The 19789-nt window shown below is 47.7% G+C and overlaps 1 protein-coding gene across 6 annotated transcripts in view; it reads right to left on the reverse strand.

The window, feature by feature from the left end:
• Positions 1-1415: 1415 nt before the first annotated feature.
• ELMO3 (engulfment and cell motility 3) overlaps positions 1416-19789 on the reverse strand; it is a 40170-nt gene continuing 21796 nt past the window's right edge. For 5 of the 6 annotated variants that reach the window (XM_053270569.1, XM_053270570.1, XM_053270571.1 and 2 more), the window contains 7 exons: positions 16732-16868; positions 15529-15692; positions 13936-14048; positions 12352-12456; positions 8573-8655; positions 6768-6845; positions 1416-5132 (listed from right to left, as the gene is read on the reverse strand). In XM_053270569.1, the coding sequence (XP_053126544.1) occupies positions 4920-5132; positions 6768-6845; positions 8573-8655; positions 12352-12456; positions 13936-14048; positions 15529-15692; positions 16732-16868 (893 nt within the window). In that variant the 3' untranslated portion in view covers positions 1416-4919. The remainder of the gene's footprint in view (positions 5133-6767; positions 6846-8572; positions 8656-12351; positions 12457-13935; positions 14049-15528; positions 15693-16731; positions 16869-19789) is intronic. The other variant, XM_053270572.1, reaches the window with a different exon arrangement.

Below are 19789 nucleotides of genomic sequence, written 5' to 3' on the forward strand. Positions count from 1 at the left end.
GACATGTTTTATTGTTGTATCGAAGCAACAGTCTTATAGATCTTATGGTTGGAGAGATTGTGGAAAGGGCTGAGCTAGACCATCTGACAACTCAGTCATGATGCGGTGTATAACGCACACAACCATAAGCACAGTTCACCTAAGATGTTTTTAGCTGTCCAGGGCATTTTCCACACAGGGCTTTTAAGGCCCTTTAGCTCACATCTCTGGAATGGAGGGTGTATGTTCACATATCAGACAGATTTACCCCAAAGTCCCTGTGAGCTATCAGGGAGCACTTCACACAGAATCCAGGTTTTTCACTGTGCATTAGAGTGTAGCCCGATTTATATCCAGGGTAAAAAAATCAATTTTTTGCATCAGTTTTTTTGGGACAGCTTCAAGTTTTCAGTAAAGCCTTGCAGTAAACCAACGATAAAGCCTGCTGTTTGGGAAAGCTCCAGAGGAAGAATCCCGTACTCCCTAGATATACCAGTAGTGGGCACAACCCATGGAACATTAGTCAAGCTTAAGGCCCATTTCAATTGGATTCATGTGCAACTATCTGGAGAGAGATCACTAGGTCATCCTGCTCTAGGGCTGAGCATAGCAACGTAGTACAAGGCAATGGGTGAGTTCAGAGGACCAACTAAATTGTGACCTTTGCTTGTGCCAGAGGGGAATCCCACATGGGACTGGGCTACATTCACAAGTGAATAAACCAGCATTTAATTCTATCTTCTGAACCCACCCAAGGAGCTGATCAGTGACAAAGCCCATATTTGGCATGCAGAAGGTCCCTGGTTCAATCTCCTTTTTTAAAAAAAATACTCCTACTTAGCAAAGGCTGGCCAAGTCTGTCACCTTGGAGAACGGCTTAAAGAGCAGACAAGGGGCCTGTTCTTGTGTCAAAAGCCAGGCTGGAGAAGTGGCTGTGTGCTGATGATGGCTCAACTAGTTCCACATACCCAACGGGGCTTCTCAAATGGTGTCCCCCAAATCCTGTAGCCAGGGCTGCAGAAATCTACTAGTCTGTGACAACTACCGGTAGCTTGAATAAAATATTTTGTCTGGCTGATAAAACAGCCCACATTTCTTCACTCTTGCCCACTTTTGCAATTCAGGACTATTCCAAAAGCCGTGTCTGATAAGGCAAGAGAGACTGCCGTTCAAGAGGTCAGTGTTCCCATCGGGTGTGCCATCAAGCCTATTCACTCAAAAGCAAGTCCCACTGTGATCTATCGACTCCCTAGTCTGTGTGTTTAGGATTGCAGCCCTAGCAGCGGAGCTTTCTCAATCTCAGCCACCTGCTCCAGAACATCTCCCCACTGTATATCAAGACCCCAAAGCATGTTGAACAGAGGGAGGCATGGAATTCATCTTCCTATAAGATATGCGGAGCCATTCCAGATCTTAAGACACCACAGTAGCCAAAGTCCGTAAAGATAATGACCTTTATTGATGATTATTGTTAAGGCCTCTGGCCAGAGGCAGTACCATAGTGAACATTTTACAGTAGAAGCACCTGAGCAGGAAAGAGCCGAGGGTCCTGGAAGTCCCTTTTGAAGAAGTACTGGGGTGGGGGAGCAGGGATTAGGTCGTAAGGGGGAAGGTTTCCTATTAGTCAGTGCACACCTATAGTGCTGAAAGAGCCATTTACACAAAGAGGGGTAATGAAGTGCGCAAATGATAATTCCAGTGCAATGGACTCAGTGTTTTTGAAGAGGGCAAATTGTGCCGTGGAAAACACACACTATAAAATTTCAAAATTCACACAAAAACAAAACATTTAGCATCAAAACTGCCAACAGAGGAGGAAGGAAGTAGTTGCTCATGGAGGCTTCAGCACAGTCCTAAAGTGCCACAGAACCACCTCCATGGGCCCATTAGCAGGAAGGGGGCTGCCCTCATCAGAGATGCCATCTCCCTACTCAGCCAAGCCGAACATCCATTCTTTGCTCCTGCTTTGAGCGTGCTGAGGAACGTCAGCTTTCGACCACAACCAAAGAGGGGACAAGCAGAGCTGTGCATATGCTATGATTTTGCTCAAGCACAGCAAAAGTGCAAAATGTGGCACTGTGTACCATATTTGGCTTCCTGAGAATCTCAGTTTTGTAATTAAAAAGAAAAAAAGTTTCCAGCCCTCATGTTCATGAAGATATGCTTGGAAGTACATAGGCAATGTCCGGTAAAATCTCAAGCGGGGTGGGGAAGAGGGAGTCTAAAGCATGGCTAAGTACAAGGCTTGTGTACCCGAAATAGCTCCTTTTCCTCTCCTCATGACTAGCCAAAGCAGAATGAATGATGGGAAACAATAAAAACTGCAAAATAAGTCACTTAATATGTGCGTAATTAATGCCGGCCACAGTACTCTGGCTTTTTTTATTTTTGGTTCTGAATTTAGAATTCTTTTTAAAGCACGGAACACACACAGCCCTGGGTCCCGAGTACCAAGTAACATCCCTCGAGAACTGGGTTTAGACACAACACAGATTTGTGGTTTGTGCTAACAACACCCTTTCAACTTCCAGATGTACAAGCTCAGGTTCTGACATTAAAACACTGTACAATGTTTTCGCTAATCTCTAGTTTTGCATTATGTCTGAACCCAGCCAAAAGTACATGAGTCCACTGAGGTGGTCGATACCATCTCAGGGGACCACTGCTCATTGTGATTAACACGTGATAGCACTGGAGTACTTTAGTTTTCAGTGTGGTTTCATGCTTTTATTGTCCTGACCATCAAGCCTGCAGTGGCCAAATCTGCAATAGTGTTTTAATCGCTTTCCAAAGTTTTAAGAACACAAAAACTACTATGAAGTTTTATCGATGTTGTCAGAGGAATGGAAATGAAGCTTGGCAGGAATGTCCTCCAAAGATTACTCCATGGATTACTCAAAACAATAATTTGTTCATTGTTACCCAACACTTTCCACTGTGCAAAAATGACAGCAATTTTGCCCAAATCATTTGGGTATTTTTCATTCACCTATGGGGGGACAGACATTGCCAAAAAAATCTATGAGCATTAGTCTCCCGAGATGGTACCAATGGACAAAATCTGTAAGCCTAGCTCCATAGACTACAAAATTTTCAAGAAAACTTTGGACACATTTAAGAGATTTCCCTGCCACCCCAAGTAGGCACAAAGTGCTAATTTAGAAACCTACCAGAACATAAATTCTTGGCAGGGGCATCCTTGGTAAGGAAGTTCCCCTCCCTATCCCATAGCTGACTGGCAGCTGTCATTAAAAACATCCCTGACAGGTTATTATGCTACAATTCTGAACAAAGCGTCTCATCCCACCAGGTCTCTTGTTGCTTCAGCAGATCAGAAACGTACCTGAGCCCACCATGTTGCAAAGTGCTAGTTTTCTGCCTTGCAAAATGTAGCAAAGGCAGGTGCAGGATTGCCAGCATCCAGGCCAAGCAGAACTCAAAAAATAAAAAGCGTGTATTTTTTATGGTGATTTGCTGTGCTGCCGGGTCAGATCAAAGCAGCGTTGATGGAAGACCTGCTAATTTCAACTTTGGCTTCCTTGGAGCAGCATAGGGAAAGGACTCTGTCCTTCAAAACACTAAACCAGTGCCTTGCTTGGGGTTTTGCAGAACTGGGTTCCCAACTTTGGGTCTCCAGATGATGTTGGACTACAGCTCCCATCATCTTCAGCCATAATGGCTATTCCCAAGTTCAGAGGTCGGTGGCCTCTGAATACCAGTTGTAGGGGAGCAATAGGAGAGGGGGCATGCCTTCATCTCCTGGTTGTGTGGCTTTCCCAATGCATCTAGTGGGCCACTGTGGGATAGGCCAGATAGGCTAGATAGGCCCTAGGCCTGATCCAGAGAGGTGGTTCTTATGTAGACTATTTCTAGACTAGGATGCTGGACTAGATGCAACCTCAGAAGGGTTCTTCTTAGATTCTTATTGCCAATGGCAAGCTGGGATCGAGAATAAGGCTGAGACCAGTAAGGAAACCTATGAACACAGGGGTATTTCTGTCCCTTGCAACTGTTCTTAACACCTCCAACTGCCATCAACATCCCAGTCTCACAGTGGAAGCAGCCAGAATTCCAACAAATTTCCCTAACTTCCTTAATTCTCTTAAATTAAGGAATGATCAGTTGCATGATTCAAACAACTTCTTTGCATTGGTGGCCTTGACCAGATGTAAAATACAGAGCAACTGTTTTCCCCATGAGATCCAGGCATCTGTGTGGTTGCAATTATACTAAAGGTCATGGAATGAGGACTCTAAAGTCCAATGTGGGATATGTAGAAGGTGGAACGTTCCACACCTTTCACTGTTGCAAATGCTGGCTTAGATACAAGAAAGCCATGGATGTGAGTATGTTGGGACAGCTTTCTTCCTCCTCAGAGCACAACTTCCATCCTTGTGACCCTACGGCGTATTTTCTCCCCTAATGTTCTCTAATCCTTGACAAAATAATCTGGGGAAACTATCCCAAATTCCGAGAGCTTCCAAACAGTGCCACTGGAAGAAAGCAATTTAGGCTAATCTATGTACGCAAATGTCCAGTGACAGAAGTTAGGCTTCCTGGCTTCAAAATTAGGATTTAGCAAAAAACCGAAATGGAGGCTGAGTTTGTTGGGTTGAGAACCTGCTGCAGCCTCACACACTCGTTCCCTTTTTCTTCCTGGTTTGCCATAACCATGGTTGGCCATGATGTCCAAACCAGGCAAGCTATGGTCAACACTAACCATAGTTTGAAGTGGGTTTGCAAGTCATCACCAACCATAGACTGCCTGATTGGGACCTAATGGCCTACTATGGTTTGGGGGAGCCCAGAAATGGGGTCCAGGGAGACTGGGGTGCAAAAAGTCCACAGCGTGTTCCTGATTTAGTTTGGACAATCACCCAAACTGAACTCCTGACTGTGAGAAGTGAGTAAGGGCAGCCTATACTCCAAAGAAGAGGCCCTTACTGCTCTATATGGGTGAAGTCATAGCAGAAGTTTAGGTTACTGGGGGACTTTGGGATGACCGGTGGGGCATCTGGGATGGGTATGTTCTCCAGATCCAGCAGTCGCAGCTTGAGCTCCATTGACAGCAAGATGTCCAGGTCACTCTGGGTTCGTTCGCTCATCATCTCTCGGCCCAGAAGCACATTCAACCCATCCGTCCACAGGCAGAACTGAAGAACAAGGACAATGTCATTTGAGCATCTCATCCAGAACTGCTGACCTCCAGCCATATACCCTCATGTCAAAGGAAAATAAAGGCTAGAATTCCGTGGCAGACCCAGCCCTGGGAATCCAAGTCTGCACAGAACAGCTGCAACAGGACGGGTGAGATTTCAATATTTCTTCCTGGGGTGAAGAGGCAATTTGCAGCAAACTGGGAGGCGGGGGCTTATGTGGTCTACTGCCTTCGACTTTCCCCCTATAACCTCTTACTCAGGCATCCCCAAACTGCGGCCCTCCAGATGTTGCTGAACTACAACTCCCAGCATCCCTAGACACAATTTTTTGTGGCTGGGTATGCTGGAAGTTGTAGTTCAGCAGCATCTGGAGGGCCGCAGTTTGGGGATGCCTGCTCTTACCAGTCACTTTCCCCCATAATGCAGCAAACATGAGCACAGAACCCCAGAGAGAAGTGGCCTTGCCTTTCTGAGTTTAACACAGCGAAATACAAATCTGACCACAAGAGGTGGCTGCCTTCACCAGAGAGCTTAAAATATGGGAAAGCGACACCGCACTGTCAGCCTGTAGAGACATAGGAAATTGCCATATACCGAGTCAGACCCTTGGTCTATCTAGCTCAGTATTGTCTACACAGACTGGCAGCGGCTTCTCCCAAGGTTGCAAGCAGGAGTCTCTTCCAGCCCTGTCTTGGAGATGCCAGCCAGGGAGACAACCTTCTGCAAGCATCCCCTAAGGAGGATATCTTTTAGTGCTCATGCATGTATCTCCCATTCACATGCAACCAAGGCAGACCCTGCTTAGCAAAAGGGACAAGGCAAGCTTGATACCACAAGACCAGCTCTCCTTCACAGAAACTCCTCAAAACTGGTTTTTATGGAGAATTCTCCATAAAACCCAGCTGGGTAAACTTGCTCAGAGTGCTACTAGATGTGCCCATCCAGACCACACACTGGCCAGCAGAGGGTGTCCCATCATCCAACCTTCCTTACGGCAAGATTCATCTGGCAAAACCTTTTCAAGGGGATGCAAAACCGAACTGGCCCGGTCTGGTTCGGACTCAAACCAAACCCGGCCAACCAGTTTTGTGCAGATGCCCCTAGTGGTCCTTTTCAGCTCCATGCCCATCCTTGTGACTAGCAAAAGAAGAATCTTGCCAATGTGCTTAATTTGCGTATAATGCATGCAGGTCACAGAATGCAGCTTTTCTTGACACAGAACTTTGAGCTGATTTTTAGCTTGGGGTCTCCACAATGTCACCACGGATAGGCTACATCCCAAACACAGATTGTTGAGGTTTAGCCAGGAGTTTGGAGATTAGGCACAGCAATCGTTGAGTGTATTCAGCCTGGCCCACAAGAGACTTTGGGTATCTGTAGTGACTAAGGTGCCTCTGTGCAGACTACTACCTCACGGTTGCAATACGACAAATAAGGCAAAGCCAAGATTTAAAGAGGTGCGGATACTTTCGAACATCTTCAGAAAAAGATGCTTGTCTGACTGCTGATCCACACTTCACACTCAAGGGCTACATACTTGCCTCTCCCAAAATCTGGCTCTATTTGCCCTCCAAAGAAGACAAACCCTCTACTCTCTTAGGATCCAGGCGTCTCTCTGCAGCTACTCACCTCGTACCGCGTAGGAGCAATGAAATTCAGGTGCTCCCCAACATCATAGCTGATAGAAAAGGCGAGGTCCAGAAGATCCTGAAGAGGAGAAATGGGAAGTGACTTTTTCAGGTGCTTATAGGAATGAAGACTAAAGGAGGAAACCCAGCGATGCCTTCAACACACGATAGTGCCTTATGCCAGTTCAGACCATTCGCCTATCTAGTATTTTCAGCTCTGACGGGCAGCAGTTCTCTCCAAGGTTTCAGGCAGGGGTCTTTCACAGTTGTATCTGGAGATGCTGCCTGAGATTGAACCTAGAACCTTCAGCATGCAAAGCAGATGCTCTAATGTTGAGCTACGGCATCTTCTCAAAGAGTGAGCATATTATTATATCCTGCACTTCTCCTCAACAACTTAAGGTAAAGGTAGAGTGTGCCGTCGAGTTGGTGTCGACTCCTGGAGACCACAGAGCCCTGTGGTTGTCCTTGGTAGAATACAGGAGGGGTTTACCATTGCCGTCTCCCACGCAGTATGAGATGATGCTTTTCAGAATCTTTCCTATATCGCTGCTGCCCGATTTAGGTGTTTCCCATATTCTGGGAAACACACCAGTGGGGATTCGAACCAGCCACCTCTGGCTTGCTAGTCAAGTCATTTCCCTGCTGTGCCATTAAGTGACTCCCCACGTTAAGCTCACAGTAACCCTGCTGAGAGAGAACAACTGGCCCAAGGTCAACAAGTGAGCTTCATGGTGGAGTGGGAATGCGGCTCTGGCCTCTCCAGTTCTAGTCTGACATGCTAACCACTACACCACACTCTTTCTTGCTCTGGCACTGACACTGGCAAAAAGGCAGGCAGAAGCCCTACACAAATTGGTATCCCAACTTGGCTTATAGGAGCACGGGAACATAGGAAGCTGCCATATGCTGAGTCAGACCCTTGGTCCATCTGGCTCAGTATCGTCTACACAGACAGGCAGCGTCGTTTCCAAGGTTACAGGCAGGAGTCTCTCTCAGCCCTATCTGGAGATGCCAGGGAGAGAACTTGGAACTTTCTGCATGCAAGTAGGCAGGTGCTCTTCCAAAAGCAGCCCTGTCCCCTAAGGGGAATATCTTACAGTAGTGTATTGTCTGCACTCACTGGCAGTAATGTATTATCTATTCTACACTGACCGGCAACAGCTCTCCAAGATTCCATGCAGGAGTTTTTCCTAGCCCTAGCTAGAGATGCCAGAGAGGGAACCTAGATGCCCTTCCCAGAGCAGCCTCATCCCCTGAGAGGAATCTCTTACAGTGCTCACATGCAGCCTCCCATCCCAATGCAAACCAGGGCAGACCCTGCTTAGCAGAGGGGACAAGTCATGCTTGCTGCCACAAGACCAGCTCTCCTCTCCAGCCTATTCTGCAGGGTTCCCAAGGAAGAAGTGGCGACACCCCATATCGTGTCTGCTGCCATTTCCTCGCCTGGGTTGTGGTCCCTTATCTGGCCACCTCAGCTTTCTTTCCTGGAGCATCTCGCTCTATCAGTGAGGGCCCCTGCCTTCCTGCCCGTGACGAGTGGCGATCCCCCGCCTGGTACGAGCCGCCAAACCTCCTGGACAAACCTGCCAGGCATGTGCTACTCAGACAAGCTGTTGCAGGACTTCCCTTCCCCACTAGCTCCTTGAAGCTGCCAAAGCACCAAGGAGAAGGAGGTGCCTGCTCTAGGAACAAGGCCAGGCTCCGTTCTGGGACAGCAGGTAACTCCAGGGGTGGCGGGGAGGACGGAGCACACAGAATGCCCCCCCACTGGCAAGGGGGAGATGGGACGGGATGCAGACCTACCTTGTTCTGTTTGCCAGATCCCTTTTCCTTGGTGTGTGGACATTCCCGGCCAACAAGCAATGCTTTCATGTCTGCCACGGGAACTGAGGACAGAGATGTGGACAGATTAATGCCCCTCTGAGCTGCGGGCAGATAGGCACCAACAGACACCCCAGTTCAAGCCTGGCTTAGCACAGGATTCAGGTGTGGGGAGGCCGGTCTCAAATTCACACATGCCCAATCTCGAGGGGAAGCATGAGGAGTTCTGAGCTCTCCTGTAGGCAGGGTTCCTTAAGAGGAGACTCTGGAACCTACATGGATTATTTATTTATCATATTTTTTATACCGCCTGATATGGACATCTCTAGGGGGTGTACAAAATTTAAAATATTTAAAAGTCACAAATTAAAATACATGACACAATAAAAAATAGAATAAAATAGTTATTAAAATAAATTATTAAAAGTATTAGAATTAATAAAATTGTATTAAAATTAATAAAATTATGAAGAGTTACATGTATATTAAGTGTGTCTTAAGATTCTTATCCAAGTCACTCAAGTGGGTTTGATTGCTATCAACTGAACCTCAGTTTCCCTCTGGAGAATTCTGTTCAGGGACAAACCTCCACGTTTATGTATCAATTCCACACCAGCTTCACTTCCGGCAACTGCCTTCAAGGGAACACACTTCCAGGCTTGCACACACCTCTGTGCGAGAAATTCCTCAGTGGTTTACTATCCCAAATTAATCTAATCTAATCTATCATATTTATATACCGCCCATTGTGTGTGTCTCTAAGCAGTGTACACAATTTAAAGCACAACAATTATAAAACAGAGGTGTGTTTAAAAAAAAAAAAAACCAATTTCACAGAAGAAAAAGTTTTTTAAAACTTCATGGGATAAAAACAAACAATTTAAAATTAATTTCAGTTAAAAGCCCAAGAAAACAGGTGTGTCTTGAGGCTCTTCCTAAAAGCAATCAGAGACAGAGAAGCTCTTATTTTGTCACGGAGCATATTCCAAAGCCCTGGGGCAGCCACAGAGAAGGCCTGGTCCTGAGTCGCCACCAAATGAGTCAGTGGCAACCGTAACTGGATTTCCCCAGATTATCTTAATAGGCGGCAGGGTTCATGACAAAGTAAGCGCTCTCTTAAGTACCCTGCGTCCAAGCCATGGAGGGCTTTATAGGTAATAACCAGCAATTTGTATTTCACTCGGAAACACATCAGTAGCCTGTGCAGTTATTTTAAAATGGTCCCTTCAGGTTGTCCTAGAGACCAGCCTGGCTGCCGCATTCTGTACCAATTGTAGTTTCCAGACTACATACAAAGGCAGCCCCACAGAGAGTGCATTGCAGTAGTCAAGCCTGGAGGTTACCAGCATACGCCCCACTGTTTTAAGGTCATTTACCTCCAGAAATGGGAGTAGCTGGTCTATCAGCCAAAGCTGATAAAAACCGCTCCTGGCCACCGCCTCAGCCTGAGAAACCAGGGAGAGTTTTAGATTCAGGAGTACTCCCAAGCTACATACCTGATCTTTTAAGGGGAGTGTAACCCCATACAAAACAGGCAGATCGAAACCATCTCTCAGGTCCTGAACCCCCACTGTCAGTACCTCTGTCTTATCAGGATGCAACTTCAGTTTGTTATCCCTCATTCAGCCCATTATCACCTCCAGGCAGGCATTTAGGGAAGTCATGCCATTTCCTAATGAGGTCGCTAGGGAGAAACAGAACTGATAACACTCTGCACCAAACCTGATGATCTCTCTCAGCCGTTTCATGTAGATGTTAAAGACCATTGGAGACAGTATGGAGCCTTGTGGAATTCCATGCTTTAGTTCTCACTTTGCAGAGCAGCAGGGTCCAAGTGACAACATATGGAATCCACCAGAGGTAGGAATGGAACCACTGTAAAACAATGGTACCCTGTCCCACCTCCCTCAGGTGACCCAGAAGTCACCTGATGGTACCTGATGGTACTGAAAACCACCAAGAGATCCAAAAGGATCAGCAGAGTCATACTCCCTCTATCAACAGCCAAATTGGAGATAATCCATCAGGCCGATCAAGGCAGTCTCAAACCCATAGCCCGCTTGAAACGTGTCTAGGTAATCTATACTATCAAATGATAGTCACAGGAGATTCGGTATTGTATCGGCGTGCCCTCACTAGCAAACTCTATGGCCTCCAATTCCACAGAATCAGTAGGCCAGAGCAGCCTGTGCAAGGAGAGTTAATGCCACTGTCAAAAATTTGCTTCAGTCCTAGCAGCATGCCCTGGCTGCTATACAGAATACTGGAGTTCCTACTTGGCAGGCGCAACTGTCATAATGAAGAGATTTCTTCTCATGAAACCCCAAGAGTTTGCCAAACATGGGGTGAGACTGTGCCCTGTGACCATATCCCTCAGTCCACTCCCGGCAGCCACACATTCAGTCCTACAAATGTACTCCACAAGTAGAAACATAGACGATCACATGAGAATAAGGTATCAGAAAGGAGCAGTAACGATGGGGAAGGGGAAGCTAGCCAGAAACAGAAGGAGGGTAAGACATGGGGACATGCAGATAAGGATGTGGTAAGGCAACAGGCTGGCATCTCTTCTTCCCCCAAAGAGGCAGAACATCCATTGATGGCTGAACTTCTTGCAATGCCTGAACTTCTTGATGCCTGGACTTCCCCACAGAAAGAGATTGCAAAAGGGTGCTAAGACTGAAGGATCAGAGCAATACTCAGGGACAAATGTCCACCCCAACCTGGGCAACGGAACTGAGAAGCAGAGATTGCCCAATGCAACAGGGGGTGGAGCCGCTCTGGGAAGAGCAGAAGGTTCCAAGTTCCCTCCCTGGGTTCTCCAAGATAGGGCTGAGAAGAGATTCCTGCATGTAACCTTGGAGAAGCCACTGCCAGTCTGTGAAGACAATACTGAGCTAGAGAGACCAATGGTCTGACTCAGTATATGGCAGCTATCTATGTTCCTAACTGAGGTCTGCTTCGAAGGGGGGGGGGGAAGTGTCTGAATTAAACCTAAGTAAATTATACTATGCCAGGTGGGAACGCTTCTAGAAATATATAGAAGACCGTAGGGACCCAATGCATGACCCAAAAGGAAAAAAGTGTGCCGTCGAGTCACTGTCGACTCCTGGTGACCACAGAGTCCTGTGGTTTTCTTTTAGTAGAATACAGGAGGGGTTTACCATTGCTATCTCCCGCACAGTATGAGATGATGCCTTTCAGCACCTTCCTATATCACTGCTGCCCGATATAGGAGTTTCCAATAGTCTGGGAAACACACCAGCGGGGATTTGAACCGGCCACCTCGTGCTTGCTAGGTAAGTCATTTCCACACTACGAGGAGAGCTGGTCTTGTGGTAGCAAGCATGACTTGTCCCCTTAGCTAAGCAGGGTCTGCCCTGGTTGCATATGAAAGGGAGCCCAGAAGTGTGAGCACTGAAAGATATTCCCCTTAAGGGATGGAGCCACCCTGGGAAGAGCATCTAGGTTCCAAGTTCCCTCCCTGGCGGCTTCTCCAAGATAGAGCTGAGAGAGATTCCTGCCTGCAACCTTGGAGAAGCTGCTGCCAGTCTGTGAAGACAATACTGAGCTAGAGAGACCAACGGTCTGACTCAGTATATGGCAGCTGCCTATGTGCCGTTGAGTCGGTGTAATTTGGAAATATGCTCAAGGGAAAGACTCCTTCTCTAGCTGCCAACTCAGGCTGTGGGAGTCTCGTACCTGGTGCCACAGGCAGCGCAAACGGCAAAAGACTAAGGACATGAGATGGAGCCACATACCTTTCTCTGGCAGGCTCTCAACAGGCGGGCTTTGTATACCCTCTTCCACATCTCCGTAGTGTAGAAATTTGTGGTTGGGAGAAAGGCGGCAGTACCAAAGCTTATCTGCCAAAGAAAAAGGGGGAGGGGGAGGACAGTCACAGCATTTGTCTGAGGAGGAGAGCTGGGCTTGCAGTAGCAAGCATGAAGTGTCCCCTTTGCTAAGCAGGGTCTGACCTGGTTTGCATTTGGATGGGAGACTATATGTGTGAGCAGTGTTAAGATATTCCCCAAATCACAACACACATAGGAGGGAAGCAGAAATAATAAGAGTATAGCACAGTACCTTTCTTTCCAGCTCTACAGCAATGCCCCCACCAAACCCACAAATCGACCGACTTGCCAATTTTCATCAGGGTTTTTGTTTGTTTGTTTGTTTTAAACATGAGCCACAAAATGGCTCCACACTGCCTCCAGACCGGAAATGCCACTGGACATCATTTCTGGTGGCCCAGGAACAGTGGATATGTGGAAATTGCCTATTTTTAGGACCATGGATAATGAAACCGGGTCTAAGACCCATCTGCAGATATGCAAAACCGTGGTTCCCGTAAACCGCTGATAATGAGGGCCCCCTGTACTGAGCTAGATGGACCATTGGTCTGACTTCCTATGTTCCTGTTTATTTTTTTATTTACATTTATGTCCTGCTTTTCCTCCAAGGAGCCCAGAGTAGTGTACATGGTTACATTTATCCTCACAACAAGCCTGCAAGGTAGGTTACAGAGGTGACTGTAAGAGGTGACTGACGCAGAGTCACTCAGTGACTTTCATGGCTAAAAAGGGATTTGAACTCAGGTCCCTCAGTCCTAGTCCAACACTCTAACCACTACACCACGCTGGCTCTCTCATAATGGGTATTATGAACCCATTCAGCAATGGATCCAAAGATAATCCTTGTTCCAGTTTGCAGTATTAGCAGATATACAACTTCCCAGCAGTTTGCATTCCCAATGGAAATGTCAGAAGCCAAATGCCAAACCCCAAGATGATCAAGTTCCACTACCACAGGCTTTGAACATTTTAGCAATCGGACTTCAAGCTCTTCCCTTAAGCGTGAAGCCCAAAAGTTCTTGTAGAGCAACAGCAACAAAGCAGCAGAGTTCAGGCTGAAATACTGGAGCAGCACCCTCAGAACAGTAGAGTTGGAGTCCTAGAGTGTCCCCCTCTGGGTTATTCTGGGACACCGTCCAGGGCAGTGGTTCCCAACCAGGGTTCCTCCAGATGTTGCTGAACTACAACTCCCAGCATCCCCAACCACAATAAATTATAGCTGGAGATGCTGGAAGCTCAAGTTCCAGCAACATCTGGTTGGGAACCACTGGTCCAGGGGACTGAGACTAGTACTGGGCTGTGGGGCAGTGCTGGGTGGAAAGCTCCACTCTGGGCTTTCCCCTTGCATCATTTTGTAAATGAGAACCAAGCAGTTTGGGAGTGTGGACTTCCCAGATCTGAACATCTTAAAAGAACCCGCCTAATATGAAACCAAATGTTCTCCCTCCTGTACCTCAGTGAGCCACTTTGCCCACACACCCTCCTCCTCACCTTGTCTGCGTCGGCTGCTGATTTTGCGAAAGAGTGTTCCCTCAGAAAGATGCAGGAGTCTTTGCTGCTGGATCAGGTTGAGCAGCTCAGGTTTCAGCCTCTCCTTCAGTTCCCTGGAAGAAAAGGAAGAAGAGAGCTGGTCTTGTGGTAACAAGCATGACTTGTCCCCTTAGCTAAGCAGGGTCGGCCCTGGTTGCATATGAATGGGAGACTTGATGTGTGAGCCCTGCAAGAGATTCCCCTCAGGGGATGGAGCCGCCATGCTGGGAAGAGCAGAAGGATTCAAGTTCCCTCCCTGGCAGCATCTCCAAGATAGGGCTGAGAGAGACTGCCAGTCTGGGTACATAATACTGAGCTAGATGGACCAATGGTCTGACTCAGTATATGGCAGCTTCCTATGTTCCTAACAGTATGATGGAACAAAGAATAATGCTTCCATCTATCATCATTTATATTTATTCCCCTGCTAACTGAACAAAAGAGGCACCTTTTAAAAGTGGTGATTCTCTTTATTTAGCAGGGGGAGAGCAACTGGCCCTATCCATCCCCAGCACAGCATCTGTTGCATTGTTGCTGGTGTCCATCTTATGTTTCCTTTTTAGATTGTGAGCCCTTTAGGGAACATTTTATTTATTTATTTATATCTACGACTTTTTGCTGAAAAGTGGTAAATAAACGTTTGTCATATTCATATATACAATTTTACATAGCATGCCAGGTACTTCACCCTCACAATACAGGTCTTGAATACTGAAATTCACTTTTGACATAGGAAAACTCTAGCCATAAGAGAGTGACTTGCCACTCTGAGAACTAGGCCTGGACAGGAATCCCAGGTTTCTCTACCAGAGAGCTCTGGCTTTCATCCATTTATTTAAAAGACTTATACCCAGCTTTTCTGTGTTTAAAGGGGATAACGATAAAATAGGAAAATCAGATAAAACCGACAACAGCACACTAATTTTAAATAATATAGATCTCTTATTAGCCTGTGAATATGGAGATATTCTGTGTTGCTTCCCAATTAAAAAAGAGAAGACAGGCTCTGGTGAGCTACTTTAGGGAAGGAACTGCAAAGCAAAGGGGCCACGATTAAGTAGGCCTTGTTCCAAACCTCGGCTGAATTCACCTGTTTCTTCAAATGGAACCCGGGACATGGCCACCAACCATTATTTTAAATGGGTGGAGAAGGCTCAGTAGAGGAAGAGGCACACCATCAGATATGCTGTATCCATTTAGGGCGTTACAGATTAGTCTCCAATTACTGCTGATTCGCCCCTCAAACTGCACCCTCAAGACCACATCCCACACTGTTCCAGATAGTCCAAAGCTAAATTGGCAGCTGCACAAATTGGGCGGGGCTGGAGCTCAGTGGCAGAGCAGCTGCCTTGCACGCAGAAGGGCCCCAGGTTCAATCCCCAGCATCTCCAGGGAGGCCTGGGGAAGAACCCTGGAAAGCCATTGCCAGGTAGAGGGATGAACGGCTTGGCTCAGTAGGAGAGAGCTTCATATATTCAACTGATGTTCTACCTCCATCACACACACACACACACACACACCCCAGACCCAAAGCAGCAAGTCTGCCCTACTCACAGGACTGGCGCAGCTAGGGTCTCCTCCTGGTGCATCCGTTCCGTCTGCCGGAGACGCAGGATCTCGCTGTAGTTCAGGGCATTCACTCGGCTCTTGAAGAGCTCCAGCGAAGTGGGCCGCAGGGTTAGGGTTCTGGTGATCTGCTCCCGGACCACCTGCATCACCTGCAAGAGCCACACAGTCGCTACATGGACAGAGATGGCCTTCCCTCACCAAACCCCCACAAGCCTCTCTCTCTCTCTTTCTCCTCAGCCCTTGGAAAGCCATGCCAAAAGCATGCCTCCATTGCAAAATGACAGATTTTCTAGGAGGTAAGCTCTAAAGAGGAGGAGATTTACTTCTTGTATGACATTTCACATCAACTCAACAACAGTTCAGGCTGGTTAGGCACAGTCAACACAACACATCTACACATGTGTGCACACGGCATAATCTGAAAATTTACTGCGCAAGAACATCATCCTGTATTTATTTATTGACCTTTCTATGCTTCCTCCCTGCCCCAAAAGACCCCCAAGGCAGCTAACAACAACATATAAAACCCAACACCAAATAAATGGTATAAAATGCTATCATAAAGTAGCATTTATAAATATAAAATAAAGTAGCTGACAAAACAAAACACAGCCATTTTCAATAATGGGTAGCTGGTTCTGTCCAGAGTTCCACTAAAGCAGCAAGTGAATTCAGCCAAGCCGTGGGCAGGGCCTTCTCTGATGTGGCCCCTTTGTCATGGAATTATCTCCCTAAAGAAGCCCCCAGAACACACCTTTGTTTATTTTTAGGAAGCAGTACAGAATCCCCTTCACAGGCCTGCAGAGATTTATAATGTTTTTTAATACTGCTTTTCAGAGACTAACAGACTACAGCAGAGTTGCTCTGCGGTGGTCAGAACCCACTGTTGGCTCTAGTGTTGCCAGCTTTTCCTCTAAATTGCCCACCCACATTTAACTCTTCTTCAACTTGACCTCGCTTTTCTCCCACCCATCCCCATCAGACTTTGGGTTCCCCTGTAAAAATAAAAAATAAAAAAATTCCAGGACTGACAATTCCAAGGTCCAGGAAAAACCAGGCCTGCTAGTGATATGCCTAGTCAGACGCCAACCTTAGTGGCCCACATCATAGCCTGCCCATTATGAACCAAAAGGGCCAACTGCACTGGCACATTTCCTAGAGGTCACTGGGCATACAGCAACTCCTCACCTTGTCAAAATCTTCCTGCGTCGCACGCATCTCCTTCCAGGTCTTGTTCAGCAGCTGAATGCAGATGCAGAAGAGCTCCTCGAAAAAATGTTCTTGGCCAAAGAACATGGGGTAAAAAGCTTGGGCTGTCTCGGAGCCTGTAGCAGCAGAAACAACACAATCCCTGGGTTTTTACCCCCACTTCCTTCCATTGCTGCATACTCCAAGAAGGAAGTCAACCAAGAACTTCCATGGAGGTCACTCTCCAACATGCTTCATCCCATCCCTCTCTCAGAAACGTAGAGGCCTCGTGGAACAAGATGGAGTAGGGGTGTCCTGGCGGGAGCAGCTCAGAAAGCTTCCTTCTGTAGGAATATAGGAAGCGGCCTTATACTGAGTCAGACCCTTGGCCCATCCAGCTCAGTATTGTCTACACAAACTGGCAGTGGCTCTACAAGGTTAAGGAAGGAGTCTCTTCCAGCCATACCTGGAGATGTCGGGGATGGAATCTTCTGCATACAAGCAGATGCTCTACCACTGAGCTACAGCCCCATCCCCTAAAGGGAATAACTTACAGCAGATAGTGCTCACATCTGGTCACCTATCTAAATGCAGACTGGGGCAGACCCTGCTTAGAAAAAGGGGGCAATTTATGCTCACCACTGCAAGACCAGCTCTCCTTTCAGCTCTGTCTTCCCAGAGAGCTCAAAGCTAAACAAACAATGCTCAAATTGAATCTCTCCACCTGAGCTACCCATTCTTCTCACCCCCATCTAGGAGAACTGACCATAAGAAGCTGCTTTCTACTGAGTCAGACCATTAGTCCATCTAGCTCAGTATTGTCTACCCAGACAGGCAGTGGCTTCTCTAAGGTTGCAGGCTGGAGTTTCTCTCTGCCCTATCTTAAGAGATGCCAGGGAGGGAACTTGAGAACTTCTGTGTGCAAGCATGCAGGTGCTCTTCCCAGGGTGGCCCCATCTCCTGAGGGGAGTATCTAAGTGCCTGCACACATCTCCCATTCAAATGTAAACCAGGGCAGACCCTGCTTAACAAAAGGGGCACTTCATGCTTGCTACCACAAGATCAGCTCTCCTCATTCACACCTTCTTTCTCTGTCTCTGAACATTATCCCATGTTGAGGGCTTTGAATGGCACATCCCGATCGGTACGGAGGATGCTACCTTATACCAGTTCAGACCATTGGTCCATCTAGCTCAGTGCTGTCTTCACTCTCCAGGGTTTCAGACACACATCTTCTCCAGCCCTACCTGGAAACGCCAGGAACTGAAGAGAGGGCCTTTTGCACGCCGGGCAGATGCGCTGACAGCGATGGCTCTCTATGACATCCCCTGTAGTGGGGAGATCACCCCTGCACAGCCCTCCCAGGGGCACTGGGCCTGGGATTTTAAAAAGTGGAGCATTGGTTCCTCACCGTGAAGGTTTCTTCTGGTTGCTGAGGTCAAGGCCATCTCTACGGGTTATCCTCATCATGTGCTCCAGGGGCAGGACTTAAGTTTATTAGTTAAAGAAATACCCGGGCTGAGGAGGATGACCCCATCCAGTTCTTACAAGCCCAGTAGAATGCAGGACAAAAGGTATTACAGGCAGAAAAAGGCAGTGAGAAGAGAGAGACCCCCAGCGTTCAAGTCTGCAGGTGGCGGCTCCATGCTATGCCGAGATCAGGAACGTCTCCCGCAGATGCAGTCCAGAACAGAACGGGTGGGTCGAGATGGCCTTGACCTCAGCAACCAGAAGAAGCCTTCACGGTGAGGAACCAATGCTCCGTTCTCGGTTGCTGGGGTCAAGGCCATCTCTACGGGACATACCAAAGCTGTACGTCTCGCGGGAGGGACTGGACTAGACATCCTGGGGGAGAACGCTCTGAAGGACACGTCAGCCAGAGGCAAAGGTTTCTAGCTTGTAGTGCCGCGTGAAGGTCGATGGATTTATCCAAGTCGCGGCCTTGCATATTTAATGTAGAGGAGCGTTTGTAGAGAACGCGGCGGATGCAGCTGCCACTCAAGTGGAATGAGCTGTGATCCTAGCCGGGGGTCGCAGTTGTTGAGATTCATATGCCGAGACGATGCAGGCTCGAATCCATCTAGCGATGGTGGCTGAGGAGACCGCCTCACCCATGGAGACTAGTAGGTATGAAACGAACATCGTCTCGGATTTCCTGAAGGAAGCAGTCCTCTTTATGTATGTTTTAAGGCAGTGCCAGACGTCCAGCTTATGCCACAGTTTTTCTTGGGCATGTAGAGGGCGTGGACAGAAGGTAGGTAGGAATAAATCCTGAGAGAGATGGAATTGTGACAGGACCTTAGGTCTGAAAAAGGGGTCCGGGATGAGGCGGACAGAGTCCTCCGCAAACACACAGAAAGATTTATGAATCGACAAGGCCCGCAGCTCTGACACACGTCTGGCGGTAGTGACAGCCACCAGGAAGGCTAGCTTGAAGGAAAGCATTTTGAGAGAGAGAGATTTGATAGGTTCGAACGGTGTCCGCTGCAGAGCCCTGAGAGCGGTGGCCCATGGGCTTGCACACCAAAGCGGGTAAGGCCCATTCCTCCCTAATGCTTTGAATGAAACAGTCAGGCAAGGGGAGAAGCATGTCCTTAGGTTTTGCCTTGGGAATCACTAAGCCACCCTAAGAGGCGGGGGTAGAGTCCGGCTGGATCTTAGATTGTAATCCTATAGTTGTGAGGATCTTAGTCATTAAAGGGTTAAAGTCCTCTGGGCCAAACAGGCGTTGAGAGACATGAGGGGGTTCAGGCCCTTCACCACCACCACCACCACTCGCCCTCCTCCTTACCCAAAGGGGTAGTTGGCATCTGCGCCTCTTCTCCCGAGTCCATCTAAACCTCCTCCACATCACAGGCCCCACCAGAGACCACAGGTCTTGCATACTGCAATGGAAATGCAGGCTTGCGCTTTAAGGGGTTTGGATCCCCAGAGTCCCGATCCGAGAGTTCAGATGAGTGAGCCCAGGTGGCCGGAGGGGAGGCGGCTTTAGACTGTTCCGATGAAGCTTTAGAGTGCTTCCTTTTCTTTTTGGCTTTTTTGGGAGAGGGAGGAGGGG

The sequence above is a fragment of the Hemicordylus capensis genome, chromosome 9 (assembly GCF_027244095.1).
Source record: "Hemicordylus capensis ecotype Gifberg chromosome 9, rHemCap1.1.pri, whole genome shotgun sequence".
Taxonomy (NCBI): domain Eukaryota; kingdom Metazoa; phylum Chordata; class Lepidosauria; order Squamata; family Cordylidae; genus Hemicordylus; species Hemicordylus capensis.